The following is an 18,233-nucleotide window of genomic DNA, read 5'->3' on the forward strand; positions in this document are numbered from 1 at the left end:
CATAGGAACTGAGAAGTGGTCTGTGGTCACCACCTGCAGAACCACTCCTTTATTGGGGATGTCTTGCTAACTACCTATGCTTTCCACCTGTTGTCTATTCCATTTGCACAACAGCATGTGAAATTGATTGTCAATCAGTGTTGCTACCTAAGTGGACAGTTTGATTTCACAGAAGTGTGATTGACTTGGAGTTCCATTGTGTTGTTTAAGTGTTCCCTTTATTTTTTTGAGCAGTGTACTTCTACTACATAACTAGCTTTTTCTGTCATAAAGGAGAGAAAATTATCTGATAGAGCAATGCTGTTAAAAAGTCACTTATTTTGGTTTAATAACTAGTTTCTTGCCTCTACAGATATTAAACTGATTGATCACTAATTCCGTAGATACTTCTTTCTCCTTTCTTTAAAAGTTGCAATTTTTATTATTCCCCAGTTTTCTGGCACTTTTTAAAGATTAATGTCAGAAATGTTAAGATAACTTCTGTAAGTTTTAAGACACTCATTTTCCTTACTAATGTTCCACAAAATCCTATATAACAGGAAAAAATTGGTCCAATAGTTTTGATCCCACTTGGAGGGAAAACACAAATTATGGGTTGGGGCCATATGAAGTACCCCAATCATCTCATAATCCAGGTATACAAGGGTGGTTAAAACATATAATCTTCTCTGTTCTCTATGAGATTTTAGAGACTACAATACTTAAAAGCCATTTTACTAATCTTTAAATTCCTATGTTAATCAATAAATTATTTTCCTGCTTTATTGAGATGACTGCACCTAGATGTATTTTTTCCATAAATACAAGTAACAATGATGAGTGAACATTTACTAAATAATAATTCTTCTGCAAAACTCCAATAAACAAAATTACAGTATGACTCAAAACATTCCAGACTTATAAATTTTTTTTACCTCATCATGTGTGTATCTGTATTCCGCCTTCTTGCATTTGAGATCCCATAATGCCACTGTTCCTGATTCAAAACCAATCAACAGCTGTAATAAATTACAAGTTATATTAATGTCACTCTAGTACATAATAATCAGTGCAATTCTGTGGCTCACCAAATTACCATACAATTCACTACTATAAGCACACCTGCATGTTAGATAAATTAATATTTAAATAAGTATTGTAGACAAATGATCACTGAGATATCATTTGTTTGGGACATCCAATAATTGAATATTCTGATACATATAAATATTCTATACAGGTAGTCCTCAACCTATAACAGTTTGCTTAGTGACTGTTCAAAGTTACAACAGCACTGGAAAAAAATGATTTATGACCATTTTTCATACTTATGACCATCACAGAATCCCCATAATCATGGGATTTACATTTGAATGCTTGACAACTGATCCACATTTATGATGGTTGCCGTGTCCTGGGATCATGTGATCCCTTTTTGCAACCTTCTGACAAGCAAAATTAATGGAGAAATCAGGTTCACTTAACAACCAGATTACCAATTTAACAACTGCAGTGATTCAGTTAACAAATGTGGCAAGAGAGTTTATAACATGGGGAAAACCCACTTAACAAATTTCTCATGTAACAACATAAATTTTGGGCTCAATTGTGGTTGTAAGTTGAGGACTCCCTGAATATATGATATCCTATAAAGTTTGTAAATTGTAGATGATTTTAGAAAGGACAAGATGCTTATCTGAACTGTTCTGAATCGTCACCTCTCTGATCATTCACATGTCTTTTCCATTATTGTGAACAATCTTATCTTGCTGTATCCCAAAGTCATATCTTTTCTGTGGTGATACTAGTCCTATAGAACAGCACTGTCCAGAGATTAGGATGGCTGTGATTCTGGGTATTCTTCCTACGTGCTTAGGCAAATTCTGCTGGTTAAATGTAGATAAATTATTCTGTATGAGTTTGACTGTATTTGTGGCCTTGGCATTTAATACTTATTGTTATTGTGGCTTTAACCTTAGTATGTCACCAGAGTCATTTTGGGGAGATGTTACAGATTATTTGAATAAATAAAATATGCATTATGCACTTTCACGGGTGCTATTTTTCTTAATGCAGACATCCAACATGAGTCCAGCTCCCTCCCCTTCACTGAATCATGGAAACTGCCATAGCAACCACAGAAGTTTAAAAACTGTTCTGACAGATACTTGCAAAAAGCACAGGAAACTAAATAAAGAACTACAGTTATACAAATAAGGAACCTATTCTTTCTCTTCATGATACTTGTACATGACAAACTTGCTAATCCAAGAAAGCAAATTATATGTCTTGAGAAAACAGAAAAATAGTGCTACCAATCCAAAGGTATCATGCTCAAGAGTAATTTATGCCTTAGGACTCTGTTAAAACAGTCCATCTTAAAGTAGTTTTAGACTTTTAGTCCACCCAGGAGTCCATTTCCTGGCCTGGTTTGTACCTTGGAGTTCAACACATCCCTTGATAGTTTATTGACTCAAGCTGCTTTATTTGTCAAATATTAGATTAACTAAATTAATTCTTACAGCAACTAGAAATGAACCTGTAAGTTAAACTCAATTTCAAACAAATGGACTAGTCCTCAATATGTAAAGTGCAGATTAATTAAGGCCTCCCAGAAGATTGTATATAATTGGATTCAAATGATGTTAAAAGTTTCCTTGAAGAGGGGAGTGATATCTCCAGCTCTTCAATAGTCTATGGTCCCTCCCCTTCTCAAAAAAACTTCCCAAGACAATTTTTATTTGGTTTCCTTTTGGGGGAAGGCTGTTGAAAAGAGTGCAACTACAGAGGGCCCTGAATAAATGAATTATCCTTCCCATTGCCTTTCAAAGCAGGACACAGCACTGAGACAGCATCGAATGCACTTTTAGATAATCTCTGATTGGTCTGGGATGGTAGTCATGTATACATCCTAGGCTAACCCTTATTGAGGTCTTAGTGGGTTTTGATACCATCAATCGTGGCACCTTTTTGAAGTGCTTCAAGGTTTAGGAATGAGTGATATGTTAGCCAATTTTTCTTCTAGAATTTCTTAAACTTAATGGAGGATGCAAAAATGGTGTTCAGACTTTTAAGTCTATTTTAAGAATATACCATATGACTTAAGAAACTCTCTACATAACAATGTTTCAGTAGAAAATATGTCAGAGTGTCTGTTTTATCTTACTTCCTTCTTTTTTTTAAAAGATCTAATCCATCTCCCTATGACACAATAATTTTAGTGGCAAGACCAGGTTTTTTTCCCAAGTTAGCTTCTAAAATGTGAACTGAATCATTATCTTGCTAGCATTTTAAACAAATAAGCGCACTATATTACACCCCCGCTACAGTTATTTAGCTCTTTTGTAACCTATGGTAGATAACGTTTTCTTCTGCAAACTATGGAGACAAAAGCTGAAACTCAGCACAACTTGTATAACTGCCTTTTCAGTTCATGTGGAAGGATGGAAGGTAAGTCAGTAGGTAAATAGGTAGATAGACTAACAAATATCTACATATATAAGGGAGACAGTAAACCAATGTACTGCACTGATTTATGTGGCATGCTTAACTGTTTATTGCCTCAAGTGGAAGCTGAGCTGAAAAATGCTAGAAACTGATTTGGAAAAATAAATTATTCCTCTGCACTTTTCTGCCACCAGTTTCTAAAATAGCTAGTCTCTTTTTCTTTTATAGAAAGTAAATCAACCTGCAATTTTGTGTCTGACTCAAAATGTGCAACATAGTGTTGAATTACTCACTACTAAAGTGAGTAACTTTTTGAATATTTAAGAACCTCTTAAGATAACAAAACATCACCAAGCACACCATCTCCTGTATTAATACAGTCTGCAGCTAAATCACAGCATACTTGAATGAAACCCCTTCTTAAAATGTACCCTGAGTGTAAGCAAACAAACACAACAAGAAAAAGATTTACAAATACAACAATTCATTAAAAAAAACCCTAAATATAATAGAAAACTGCATTTCCCTCTACTCGTCTCATAACAGTGATGTCTAGATTCTTCAATCTTACCTAGCAGCAAACATTTCATCAGGTTACATTATCTGAAAATGGTAGTAGTTCCCCAAAGGATGGTCCTGTTTTGTCCCTGGTTTATCTCCACTTGATGGGAAAGGAGAAGCCTTTGCTGATTAGCTGCAAAGGTTGTTATTGCATATGACCAACGAAAAGTAAATACTTCCTTGAAGACTTCTAAGTTTTAGACAGAATGGGTTTCTGCTAGTATCTCAAATCAGCTCCAGTATTTATACTGATAGAATTTAGTGTGTACTACATTTTTATTGAGATAAATAAATAAATATGGATGATTTAATGGGGTTTCTTCCCTTCCCCACATCTAATAGAATTTCAGGATTAAAACAGTTTTTTAATGATTCTAAGAATATTAAATGATTCTAAGAATATTAAAAAAAATTTCAAAGAGGACCAAGATGAGGTTAAAAAAAAAACAGATGAAAATTACTTATGAAGAGCACACAAAAGCTTAGATTTGTGCTTCGGATCAACCAATATCATTTTGGAAATTGAGATTCTCAATCTGATGTTCTTACTTCTCAAAATGGTTTAAAGGCATTTAGTCACAAATACATAGAAGATCAATTTTTAAATTTAAAATCAGATATGAGAAGATCTTCCAATATTTAAATTTATCCTGCTATTCTACATTATATTCCATTTCAACTAATAAAACAGCATACAAACTGAATGAATGAAAACATAGAAAATTAGACATCAATCTTCCATACAAAAGATGTAAATTACCTAAAAATATCAACCAAAATTTGATGTTGGAATTTTGGCTGATGTCCTCAAACATTATTTGCTAGTCCAATTTTCTGCAAATTTAAGGAACTTCTCATCTTTTAACTGTTTTGCTATTTAATTAAAAAGCAAATAACAGTCTCTGCTTAAAGTATTGATCCAAAGGTAAAAAGAAAAATGGATCACCCCCTCCCGCTTCTGAAGGGTAGCAATATAATGAATATGTACAGTATAGAGAGACATTTTACCTGAGTAATATTGACAGTTAAAAATCACAATGAGCTTATAAGGAAAGACAAATATTGTCAAAATGAATATTACTTCCTAGATAATATGTGTGCTTAAAAAGATTCCCACTGTTGTACCTTCAGAGTATTTCAAGCAAACTGATAAATTCTTAAAAATATTTTCAATGTGAAGCATAACCTAGATTTTATTCATCCCAATTATGATTATTATATGATAAAATTGATTAATATGAGACTATTAACAATAATTATTATTAAATTGTATTTTGGAATATTCTAAATAGTGTTTTTAGTAGACAACTAAAGAGCAATGGAAAAGAACAATATATTTAAAGTTGTTCATTGAACCTGGCAAAAAAAAAATAGAATTCATCATTTTATGAATATCTAATGATGTACAAACTTAGGGTATAGCAAACAAGATTCTTTTAACATGGAAAAATACAAACACAGATTAGATGATGTGTGTCAATTGCCTGCTATTTACTGAAGCAGTGGAAAGATTATTATTAAAATGGAGTTATTCTGTGTGATTCAGAATGTAATACAGGTAGTCCTCAATTTACTATCATAATTGAACCCCAAATTTTTGTTGTTAAGAAATTGAGCTTTGCCCCATTTTAGGTCTTTTCTTGACAAATTTGTTAAGTGAATCACTGCAGTTGTTAAATTAATAACACGGTTATTAAATGAACTTGGTTTCCCCATTGACTTTGCATGTCAGAGGTTGCAGAAGGTGATCACATGATCCCGGGACTCTGCACCCATCATGGGGATGCTGCAATGGTCATAAATATAAAAAATGGTCATAAGTAACCTTTTTCAGTGCTGTTGTAACTTCGAACAGTCATTAAGTGAACTGTTGTAAGTTGAGGACTACCTGTACAGTGTTTCATAACTACCGTAGTTATATTCATTATAACATGTTTTTGTTATCTTGCGTTTTGCTATATTTGGCTTTTTTAATGTATTAAAGTAATAAAATTACTGTAATGTTTTAAAAAGCAACCGTTTGGTAATTGCTTGTAATAATACAAACTCATATTAAAATAAACATTTGAGCATTTACTAGAGTTTCCATTTAGTTGTTTTAGAAGCACAGGATGTTAAAAGTACAATTATGAATAGTCAGTAGACATGGTTGCAAATAGCCATTGGAGGTACAATTGCAAAAAATACATTGTTCTAATGCTTGATATATGTAAAAGTGATTCCTGGGACATCCAATAAAGCATTTGTCATACTTTAGTGCTAAAGCACAAACTTCTTCAATGTAATTTAGATTTGGTTTAATGTTTTTTCTTTTAAACATACCTTGCCTTCATCCATTGGATTGTCACTAATATGGACAACAGGCCCTGGATGAGACTTGGATGACCTAAAATTTAAACGATATTTTAAAGAAGCAAAAATACAGATGTATGGAATATTGCAACATTTATAGTATAAACTACAATATCATTATTAAGCAGATTCACTTTCCATTAATGAGCCCAAGTCAAGGTGCTAGTCATACATTAGAGCCCTAAAAAAGGAACAGGCAACTTCTTCCATCCTGGGGTGGTCGTGGAGCACTAATTCTTTCCACTCTGCTAGAGCTGCCAGCTGCATATACTCTGCAGTAGCTTGTTTACATTTTATTTCTAATTTCTGACTGACCCTACCTGGGCTGGACAGGGACGACCAAAGAGCCAGATGTGATCCGGGGACCATAAAATGCCCAAGTCTGCTCTAAGTAGGGTTTTTTTTTCATCTGCCCAAGTGCTTTCAGCTATTATAATTTCACTTGGTTGTGAAGAAAAAACTTTCCTCTTCATCACAAGTACAGTATGTAACCTTTTCTCTTTTTCTCATATCTCATATCTTATCTATAAACAAATCCTTAAAATCTTGTTATTCAATCCTGATCAGAAAAACTCTATTAAAAGTTATCTGAGATTAACATATCTATTTTAACCTTGATAAAATAAACCAAATCATATTCTTTCCTTTTAATAATTTTGATCTTTAGTCCCTTCAAATACATAGTCCTCAACTTATGATCACAATTGGGACAGAATCTCAGGTGTGAAGCAAAGCGGTCATTAAGCTAGATTTCACACATTTGACACTCCTTGTTGTGGTTGTTAAGCAATTTCATGGTCATTAAGCAGGCAGAATCTGAGGTAAGGCACATAGGAGTACCTCAAGAGGGTAGAGAAAATCTCCGGGAGGCCCAGCACAGGCCACAAAGCCCACTGGCACATGAAAACTTTAACCAGCTATAAGACCCACCAGTACATGGAAACCTGTTGCAGGTCTACTTGCTACCTCTACATTCTGCTATGATCATTGGCTCCACTTTTAACAGGGAGCCATCTTCAGTTCATCATGTCTTCCTCGTTTTCTATACTTTCTACATTTTCTTTTTATTGTTTTCTTTTGTAAGTTTGCATTATTTTTGATTGTGATTTTTTAAATTTCCACTTAAAAGAGCATATTCTTAAAAATTATTTAACACCCACTTATTCAATCAATTTAACTGCTTTTTCATTATTTACTAACATTTTTATTAGGAGATATTTTTCTGCATCTCTGTTGAGAGGATGAAGTGGGTAAAGCAGGTCAACATGTTGGAAAATTGGGCAAAAGCATTATGCAGAATATGGATCTCCACATTGTTCAAAATCCCACCTCTCCATTTAGCCCATTTTCCTATTTTGTATCTCATTCAATATTTATTCACCTTTTTTACAGCCTAAATGAAATGCTACTGAGACTACTGGAAGAGAACAGTTTATATTCGTGGGTCTATAATAAATTATAAATGAGTAAAGGAATAGAGTACAGTTTTATGCACATATCCACTTAAAATAATATTGGAATAGTCCTTGTTTTACCATATTTTCTCTGACAGATTTTATTATTTTATGCAGTGTCTGTACTTACTGGACAGCAATAGTCAAAGCATCAAAGCCACAGTAAAAATTAAAAGTATAATTAATTTATTTATATATTTTAAAGAACAGGGTCCAAATGGACTATATCCATTTTTTTCACCCAGGTCATACTCACAGTTCAATGGCTTTATTCCACATGATGACATAGCCTGAGAGAGTGAAAGACTCCACATTGACAATGTGTATATTTCCTCTTTCGGTACCCACATACAACCATTTACTCTGGAAAGGTATATGGCAAAACGTTATCCTGAAAGAGAACATATTAAAAATAGTAAATACTAAAATCAGATAGTAGAATAAAATAAATGCATAGTTGTTGAAAATAATAGTTTATTTGAAAATAAAATAAATGCAGACACATAAAATAATCAAAAACACATGCAGTTAATTCAACATTATCCAAACTGCTTTTTTTTCTCCAGAGGGAAGCTAAGCACAAATTTTCAATTTCATCAACGATGTTATTTTCTAAACGTACCTCTATTAAAAAACACAAACAAAATATAACACCTTTTACTTCTTAACTAGTATACTTCTGTTACATTAAATATGGAAAGAAATTAAAAGTTTTCTATGATCAACAAAATGTAAGTATATTCCCAAAACGTTTTGGAAAATCTAACACTGTATGACTTTTTCTTCAAATTTGTCACAAATGTCTGAGACAAATTGCTACATGTCAAATCTAAAATTGGTTACTAAAATGTTCTCCTCAATAAAATGAAATCCAATAGAAAAAAAATGTAAGCAAACTACCAAAATATTTATTTCTACTATATTCAACCATAAAAACTGAATAGCATTTCTTTCACAGAATACTTCTTTATGAGATTTGCATTTTTAAGTCAATATTTTTAATCTATAAAATACATGGTTTGAGTGAAGGATCTTAATACTCATATCAATTCTGTTGTCTTGTTTTAGTTTATTTCAATAATTAAACTGAGTTATTTTAAATTAATAATTTTAATAATTTTTCTGTTAGCTTCTAATCTTTTGGGAACACAAGAATCAAAAGATACAAACTGTATATGGGAAATGTAGCAATGACAAGAGATTTTTCAATAATTGAGTATTTTTATGGTAAATAAAAGTCAAGTACTACTTACTAGATTAATTTAGGCTTTGTTTTAGCTTGGTATTTATTGGCATGCCTGTGGCTAATAAAATAGTAAAATTGTAGCTCTACAATGCAGCTCTAATTAAAATAAACATGATGAAATTATTGAGTCTAAATGCAATCTGCATAATTACTTATGAAAATGTATTAACAGTAAAACAAGGTCACTTGAGAGGCAATTTGCAGATGTTTTCAAAGGATTTCCTTTGGTATTTGTAGGCCATATGTCTCCTCTGATAAAACTGTCAAAGCTACTTAAGAGAAACCTTTATCATGATTTGTAAAACTTAGCATAATGTATAACAATTAAACAAATAAACTTGTTGCCTAAAATAACTTCATTGTGAAATCTCAACATTAAAGGTCAAATAAAAATGCATTAATGCATAATCAAGTTTGTCAAATATCTGTAACTATTCAAATGTTATAAAACTGGTTAATTCACCTCATGATGGATGCAGTGACACTATTACCATGTGTAAAGTAATTTTTTGACATGAAATTCATTTGTACAATGCAAATGTGTATACTAACGAGATGGTTCCACATACTACCTTTGCAGGCACTAGCTTTCGTGTTAGTCTATTTTTCTCTATGTTTACATTGCTTTTTAATAATCACAATATTCAATTATATATACATTTTTAAAAACTGATCACAAGTTAAAAGAATGGTTCAAAATAATGTATTGTTTATAAATTAAATTATCAGTAATCAAAGATACTTAAATCTTAAAACTCTGACTATAGGACAGTTATTAAATAAAATAAGCAGAAAACGTATAGCAGTATCAACTAAGTAAAGTAAAACAGTAAAACTAAGTAAAACAGATAGGCCTTAAACTAGCACTGGATGCTTGGTGCCAAAACAGAGATGATTCTCTAACTACCAGTATGGTTTTTGAGAATACACTCCTTCAAGTCAATATGTGATGAAAAGGCAGCAATCCTGGCAAATTCAAGCTGGTATCTTTGCCACATCTTTGTTGATAGGGAGTAAGCATACCACTTGATATCCAGATCCTAACTATATATAGATTTGTATACTATAGCAGATTTCTTCACCTTGAATTTGGAAGTAAATTTATAGCCAGTCCAATAACTACAGGACAGATGAAATAGTTTACTATAATTTGACTATTGGGCAATCTAGCTACATTATTTTGTACTAGTTGTAGTTTATAAGATAAAATACATTATTTAAAAATGCCATTCAGAATATACTAACTCAGAAAACATGCCATAATAACAGAACAGCTGGAGCACTCACCGAACAAGCAGTCGGTAACTCTCTGAGGGGCAGAACAATTAGGAAAATGAGCAGTGAGCAGTGAGTGGCAGTGAGCAATGGGCAATATGCAGGCCCAGGAAGGCAACTGAACTCTCCCAGGTAAGAAGTTAGAGGGTTCCTAGTTGGGCTATCCAGGCAGAGGGCTGGATCAGGCTTAGGCTAGTGGATGGAGTGGAGCAGCCACACAAGGCTGGAGCAGGCAATGGTCAAGTGATTTAATAGGCCCAGGAAAGTGGCTGGATCTTCATAGGAGGACAGGGCAACAGGCCAGCAGCTAGCACCCAACAGTAGCAATGAGTTGGGATGATGGCAGCAGCAACACTAGAGGGACGGGCATGTGGATTGCAGTGAGGTTGCTAACTTGCCATCATAGCAAACAAGATAAAACAGTGGCTGGAATCACAGGACCAGCTACAGCAATAATCTAGACCTTTGAGATTGGTGGCTGAGGTCCTGGTCATGTGGGGACCCTATATGACAGCAATTCAATATGGGGGAACCATTGGTGTGGTAGGGGTGACCTTCCTTCCATAGAGTGAGAGCAAGGGGACAGAGCTGAATCTGGATGTTTATGTATTTATGAATGTGTAGATAATTGGGCAGTGGAATTCTCCAGGCAGATGGTCTTGGGAAATTTCAATTTGTTGTCCTTGGAAGCACTTTGGGAATTTATCACCACCATGGTGGCCATGAGCCTGTCTCAGGTTATTTATGTCCCTGCTTGAAACAGTGGTTATACACCAGACATGGCTTTCTTGTCAGAGCAGTGGCAATGTGATCTGAGGAGAGAACTATCTTTGTTCTCTCTGTCATAGTCAGATCATGCCCTGATGGCTGAAATTCACTTGTTACTCTCTTCTGTAGGGAGGTAGGGCCTATTTGATCAGTCCACCAGTGACTGATAGATCCATTGGGATTCCAAAAGGAACTAGTGGTTCTATGTGAGGTTTTGCTTGCTGAGGCCTGGATCACTGCCTGGAACAGGGAGGCAGAGGCCTTGGATGGGACTGCACCTGTGTAATCTCTTTTGGCTGATTGCTCCTGGTACTTCTTGTGGTTTATAGAGGAGTTCAAGAAGCTGTAAAGGGTAAAGAGATATCTAGAGCACCACTGGAGAAACACGAGGAATGAATCCAATTGATCACGAATTCCTATTAAGGCCTACTAGCAGCAAAATGTCCAAGATTTCTTTGTTTTTATTATGTCTGCAGAGAACCACCCAGCGGCTGTGTTTAGTTTACTCAGACCCTCCTGGGTAGGACAAGCTCAAAGGTATTATTGTCAGGAGTGCACTGAGCAATTTTCAATGCATACATTGGATAATCTGTTTTCAGTTTAGAAGCATGTTCTTTTGCAGATGCCTGGGAGACTATTTAAAACAGCTCTCTGGGAACAGCTTGATCCTGTTAAGTCTCAAGGAAGTGGACAAGGCCATAGTCGCCTATGAATTAGATCCATGAAGACCACCATCAAGACCACCAAGAAGATGACGTGGGTGGGTCCTAGAGATGGTTAATTCATCCTTGAGGGAAGGTGTTTTCTTAGCACTATTTAAAGAGGCACCAATGTACCCCCTTCTCAAGAAACCCCTACTGGACCCTACCATTCTGGATAATTTTCATCCAATGTTCCTACCTCCCCTTCTTAGGGAAGGTGATTGAAAAGATTATCATGCAGCAGCTGCAGAGGATTCTGGAGGAGCTGGATCCTTCCAGTCATGTTACAGATTTGGATATGGGACACAAATGGCATTGGCTATGTTTTTGGATGGTGTCTGGCAGGAGAGGAATGGAGGTAGTGAATCTATCCTGACCCTTCTTGACCTATTGCTAACTTTTGATACCATCAACTATAGCACTTTTGGGTTTACTTGGAATGCTGGTGAAGCGGGGCATAGTGTTGTGCTCATAGTGTTCACGTTCTTCTTCGAAGCTAATCCCAACTGGTACTGATAGGGAGTGAGAGATCCAGCCTATGCCCCTACTTTGTGGGGTGCCACAGGGCTCAGGGCTTTGTTTGCTTCTTTTTAACATCTACATAAAGCCTCTGGGTAAAATCATCTGTCACCATGGGATGACAGTGGGATTGTCAGTATGTGGATGATATCCATTAGTAAAGTGGTCGCCAACCAGTGGGCCAGGGACCACTGGTGGTCCACGAGAAAATTTTGGTGGTCCGCAGAGAAATGTTACTCCCAAAGCACTCCCCAAAGCAATTAATCCTGGCTGCACAGGAACACAAGGCTGCTCTGCCCACATGGCCCCTGGGAACACAAGGCTTGTGTCGCTTGCATTGAGAACACGAGGTAGTAAGGGGAGGGGGAAAGGGCAGAGTGGGTGAACTTGCCCCACTCAACCCAGGTGCCTGGCCTGGCCACCAGGCTGCATCTTTCCTCTTCTTTCTTCTTCTGCTTTTGGCTGCACGCAAGGAAAGCAGCAAAAGTCTTTCTTTCTCTCCCCCAAACTCCACCAGAAATGAGTCTTTGGGACCATGCAAGGCATCCCGCTCCAAGAGGCTGCACCGGTGCGACAAGTCTCACAAAGACTCATTTCTGGCGGAGTTTGGGGGAGAGAAAGAAAGACTTCTGCTGCTTCTGCTGCTTTCCTTTCATGAAACCAAAAGTCTCTCTCTCTCTCTCTCTCTCTCCCTCTCTTTGTCCCCGAGAATGGAGCTGGAGACAGTATCCTGCGATCCCAAATAAAGAATGATCGATCGGTAGGAAAACTGGTGAGGAATTTTCCTGGAGACTTTTTTGGGGGATTTTCCCAGGGTCTCTAGTCCGTGGAATTCAAAATTATGAGTATGGTGGTCCTTGAGATCCAAAAGGTTGGTGATCCCTGCATTAGTACATCCACGTCCCTGGTGTAGTGATGTTATGGATGTTCTTGTGAACCAGTGGTATTTGGAGGTTGTAGAGGTCTGGATGCAGAACAACTGGTTTTAAATGAACATTGGTAAGATGGAGTGGCTATAGGTAGGACCTCTTTTTTTATCTGGGGTTGGGAGGGGTTACACTGCTCCAGATGGAATCTGGTGTGCAACCTGGAATTTCTCCTGGACTCACCACTCCTGCTCCAAAAACTGGATGCAGTTATGGTTAGAATGACTTTGCACCAGTTGTGCCTTCTTGGATCGAGAAGTCCTTCTTTCTGTCCTTCCTGCCCTAATCATTTCCAGTACAAACTACTGCAATGTGCTCTACATAGGGCTACCTATGGAACTTGTTGACCTGTCCCACCCAGTCAAGCAGGTAGGATATGCTATGGCATCAAGCAGGTAGAATATGCTATGGCATGAGGGTCTAAGAACTGCATGCAATTCTAGAGGTGATTGGCAGCTCGAAGACAATCCCTCTGCCTTTTTTAACTTTTATAATTTTCAAATTCTGTTTAATTTTGTTTTTAACTATGTCTCTTTTTATGTTTTTTATTTGTAAACTGCATAATAGCACTTAGTTGAGATGGACAATATAGAAATTTAATAAATAAAATAAATACATTAACTATTTAGAACTCTTATTCAAATGATTTCAAGGACAATCCCAGCTATTTCTGTTGTAGTCCGCCGGCAGCCTGCGGAGACAGCAGCAGAATTGGATAGTGGGAAAGAACATGGGCAAGTGCTAGAGACTGGGGAGGTCTTGCATCCAATACAGAGATGAGGCCAGGGCCATCTGGGAGTTATGTGCTGACTCTGGAGCCTCCAGAATCTGACAGCAGCGAGGCAGAGGAACAAGGGCAGCAAGGGCAGCATGTTCCCAGTGCGCGTGTGCGCAGAGCTGCCAGAAGGCAAGAGCAGTTAAGACAAAAGGGGCGACTTAGAAGTAAGGCTTGGAGGTGATTACCCCTCCCATAAGATATAAAGGAAGTGCAAAGGGACAGGAACCTTTGCAGGAAGCAATGTTGTTTGCTTTGGTCTGTTTGGAATCTGAAAGCTCTGTGGTGAATTTGTGCTCCATTTGGTTTTGAAAGACTAATTGGTACTTTAGTCAAGTAAGATAAAGGTGCATTCTTATCAGACTTCTCCCGAAGAACTTTGGCAGATTTCCATGGGACTATTTATAACTGGTTGAGATTCATTACAGGCTGTGAATGACGATAATTCATAGCTGTTGAACTAAAATAAAAGGGTTTTGGATTTAACGTGTGTTTGTTAGTTTCTCAGGAAGCCTTGGTCAGAACAACTTCTACTTAAAAGTACAATTAGGTACATATAGAAAACAGCAATAGCAACATTATGCTACATATCCTAAATAGTTCAATTACAATTTAATCATTGGCACTGAAGAAAAATAATAGGTAGATATTGTCAATTGATATTCTAATAATATAAAATCAATTACTATATATACATATTTTCCAAACTGAAGGCCATAACTTGCTCAGGCTCATGACTGACTTTCATAATCAAGTGGAGATTTATACCTTAATATTCTAATACAATCGTGCCTTTATTTAAAAGCATCCCCTAGTGATTTTAATAACTGATGTCCACAAACTGCATAAAGTATTGTAGCCATAATTTATAGGGAGTGAAATGATAGTAAAGACGAAGTAACATTAGTAGCACCATTGGGAAAAAACAAGAAAAAAAGTGATTATCTACGAGAATAGAGCTACAGTATGACTGAGTGGAGAAGATGGCTGTTTACCATCCTGTTACATGATCAGACAGACACATAAACTTTACTTGTGATAGCTTAAGTCTGGGAAACAGCTTAGAGGAAAACCACATTTTTCATAAGCATAGTATTTCTTGGCAAGAGAAACTGAAACATGCTAAGGAGCTGTCAAAAAGTGGTTGGAGTCAGAGGAAATAAGAAAAACAAAAATGGCTAGCAGGCAAACAGATTTAGGTAGTATCAGTTTGCTGAAGAGACATACCTTCCTGAGTGATTTAATACACCAGAGAGGAAGTTAATGTGACAAGGATTCTGCTATCATGCACCAATATCCAGAAACAAAATGATAATAATGGTTGTACTAGAATTAGAGATTACTGACTAAACTGTACCTTAAGCCATGATTAACCCTATAAAGCCAGGCTATCAAACTCCCGGCCCATGGGTCGGATGCGTCACATGCTGGCGACAGCCACATCTGGTTTAGCAAAGGGGAATATAGTCCAATACGTGATGCCGCCATGACGACTTGAGTTTGACACCTCTGCTATAGAGAATTTAGTAGCTGCTATGTACATAGCAATAGCTAATTTAAGATAGAAACATACAATGTAACAGCAGCAGAAACAAACCTATGGCAGCATGGAGATAGTTAATAATTGATATTGTAGAGAAGTTAGCCATAAAATACTTCACTGTATTCCTCAGAAGACAAAAGTCAAGGGAAACTGAAGATCGGCTTGTATGCTTTGACTAAATGTTCCTAGCATAGTTAATATTCGCTGATAAATGTCTTATTTTATACTGGAAATGTTACAAATAAAAGGAGAACAACTAAATTATTTCACAAGAAAATCTTTGTGTACTCTTTTTTGTCTAATCCTAAATATACAAAGCATTGGCATTAAGGAACAAGCTAAGATTATGCAACATTGAATTTGGTTATCTGTAAACCAAGACCTCTCATCACTATCTAGACAATATATACTGTCTTACTAATAAGCAATTACACAACTACTCCCTCCTCTAACAGTGTAATCCTAATAGCAATCACAAAAATACTGTTTGCTCCCACAAGCCTGTAGTCTACCAACAACCTCACTGACACTAAGTAAACAGTTGCCCTAATCCCTTGATTATCCTAACTGTAGAATTGTAGAATCATCACCAATGGCAGAGGAAGAGATAATCCATGCTCAGTTTATATCTGTATATCACAATGGTCCCAAATCTGGTAATGCTTAGTTCAACATTAGTTGGACATCAAAGTTGTTCCCCCCCCCACCCCCCCCATATTGAAGCAATTGCTTCCAGCCTGTTGATTTTACTGAAGTCAAGCAGCAGCAAGAACAGCAATCAGAACCAGAACAGGAAAAGCTTAGAAAACTGTTTACTAGGGCCACCAAATAAGCATTAACTACTTAACATTCTTATGTGGACTAAAGTGTGGAAGGTCAAAACAGAGAGTAAATTCCTCTTCCTGATCTAGTAGCCTAAGATTGAAGAATGAGCAACTAATTAGCATGAAAAGGAAGGAAACACCACAGCCTCACTAAACATTTACAAGTTGCACTTGTTTTTAATTTTAGTCTAAATGAAAAAGTCTCAAAGCTGATAAAGGATACTTTCAACTTTCCATCATTATAGCACGCATCATCCTTTTCCATGTAGATAGGAAAATGTAAGTAATTTTGTTAAATTTGATCCAAAGGAGCCAGAGATTAGACCTTAATAAAGGTATCTCCATTGTTCCCAGCTGTCTAATCCTGATCTCATCAAAAAGGCATAACCTACTAGCTCAAAAGAACTGAAGAAACTTCTTGGATGAGAAGTGAAACATCTTCCTCCAGGAATAAACAAAGTCCAGTTCCCTTTTGAAAAAGCATCTTTAAGACAACCATGTCCTGGATGACTGAGAATCTCCATAGACAAGAGCAAACAGTTGATCTACATTGTCAGACGGCTTGGAAAGATATCTTACCACTTTCAGGAGCACAGTATTATCCTGAACAGCCAAACTTCATCAGTCAGTTTGATTGGGATCAATAATAAGTATTTAATATGTAAACCTGTGTTAGAAACTACTGGAACAACTTCTAGAATATCATATAAATTGTGTCTTGACACTAGGCCTTGGTTGACTTCTTGAAAAGAGAATTTTGTCTCTCCCTGCAACTTCTTGCTGCTAAACAGGCACTGCTCATATTGAGCTTTTTATGCTAATGTCTGGCCCTTCCCCATGCCTTCATATATAATATTTTGTCAACTGTATCCAAGAGAGAGAAAGCACCAGTTTTCAGGAGAAAGAGATAGATAAGCCACCTCAGAAAACACATTTTGCCGCAATTAAGTGTTGCTTATCACTCTCATTTTCTGAATCTGATAGATTATCACTATTGTTAGTTTCTGCATCTTTTGAACCTTTATTTTTTACATTTTAATGGGAATTCTGAAAATTGGTTTTGAATAATAATTTTTATACTGAATAACAATTTATGTCTTTATGTGCAACATTTGAGGGGCTGCCACAGGGAGGAATGGGTCAAGCTATTTTCTAAAGCTCCTGTAGGCCAGACAAGGAACAATGGATGGAAACTGAACAAGGAGAGATTTAACCTGGAAATAAGGAGAAACTTTCTGACAGTGAGAACAATCAACCAATGGAACAGCCTGGCCTTGGAAGTTGGGGGAGCGCCATCACTTGAGACCTTCAAGAAGAGATTGGACTGCCATTTGTCAGAAATGGTGTAGGGTCTCCCGCTTGGGTGGGGGGTTGGACTAGATGACCTACAAGGTCCCTTCCAACTCTGATTATCTGTTATCTGTCTTGCCTTTATTCCAATTTAAAAAATTGGAATAAAGGGGCAAATATGCCAATTTAAGAAGGTATCCAAATTACAAATGGATTAACTAAATATTTGTTTCTGGTGAAAAGAGCTCATACTTTTCAGAATCCATGAGTTTTCTTCATTAAGAGTTGTAAGTCAATATCTTTACAATTCTCTCCTCTTAGAATGGAATATATAATCCACCTTCCTTTCCATTAGCATTCAAACCAGAGAGATCTTACATATGCCAATGCCACATGAGGTTTTATATTACTTCCATGCCCCGTTGGGGGTGGAGAAAAATTTCTATTTTTAGACATGTGTAGTATTTTTATTTAGAATGACCACCAGGAGGCTGCACTTGATTGGTTTCATCTTATTTATGGATTTATCAGACATATGTAAGTGAGATTTTTTTCTGAGGGGTCCAAACTGTC

The 18,233-nt window shown here is 36.3% G+C and overlaps 1 protein-coding gene across 7 annotated transcripts in view; it reads right to left on the bottom strand.

Moving 5' to 3' along the window:
- STXBP5 (syntaxin binding protein 5) overlaps window positions 1-18,233 on the bottom strand; it is a 109,110-nt gene that overhangs the window by 57,160 nt on the left and 33,717 nt on the right. For 6 of the 7 annotated variants that reach the window (XM_026705634.2, XM_026705636.2, XM_026705635.2 and 3 more), the window contains exons 5-7: window positions 8,050-8,184; window positions 6,310-6,373; window positions 915-998 (exon numbers count right to left, since the gene is read on the bottom strand). In XM_026705634.2, the coding sequence (XP_026561419.1) occupies window positions 915-998; window positions 6,310-6,373; window positions 8,050-8,184 (283 nt within the window). Of the gene's footprint in view, window positions 1-914; window positions 999-6,309; window positions 6,374-8,049; window positions 8,185-18,233 lie in introns of those variants that run through there. The other variant, XM_087939683.1, reaches the window with a different exon arrangement.

The sequence above is a fragment of the Pseudonaja textilis genome, chromosome 1 (assembly GCF_049901715.1).
Source record: "Pseudonaja textilis isolate UNSWEBS1 chromosome 1, rPseTex1.2, whole genome shotgun sequence".
NCBI classification, from domain to species: Eukaryota; Metazoa; Chordata; class Lepidosauria; order Squamata; family Elapidae; genus Pseudonaja; species Pseudonaja textilis.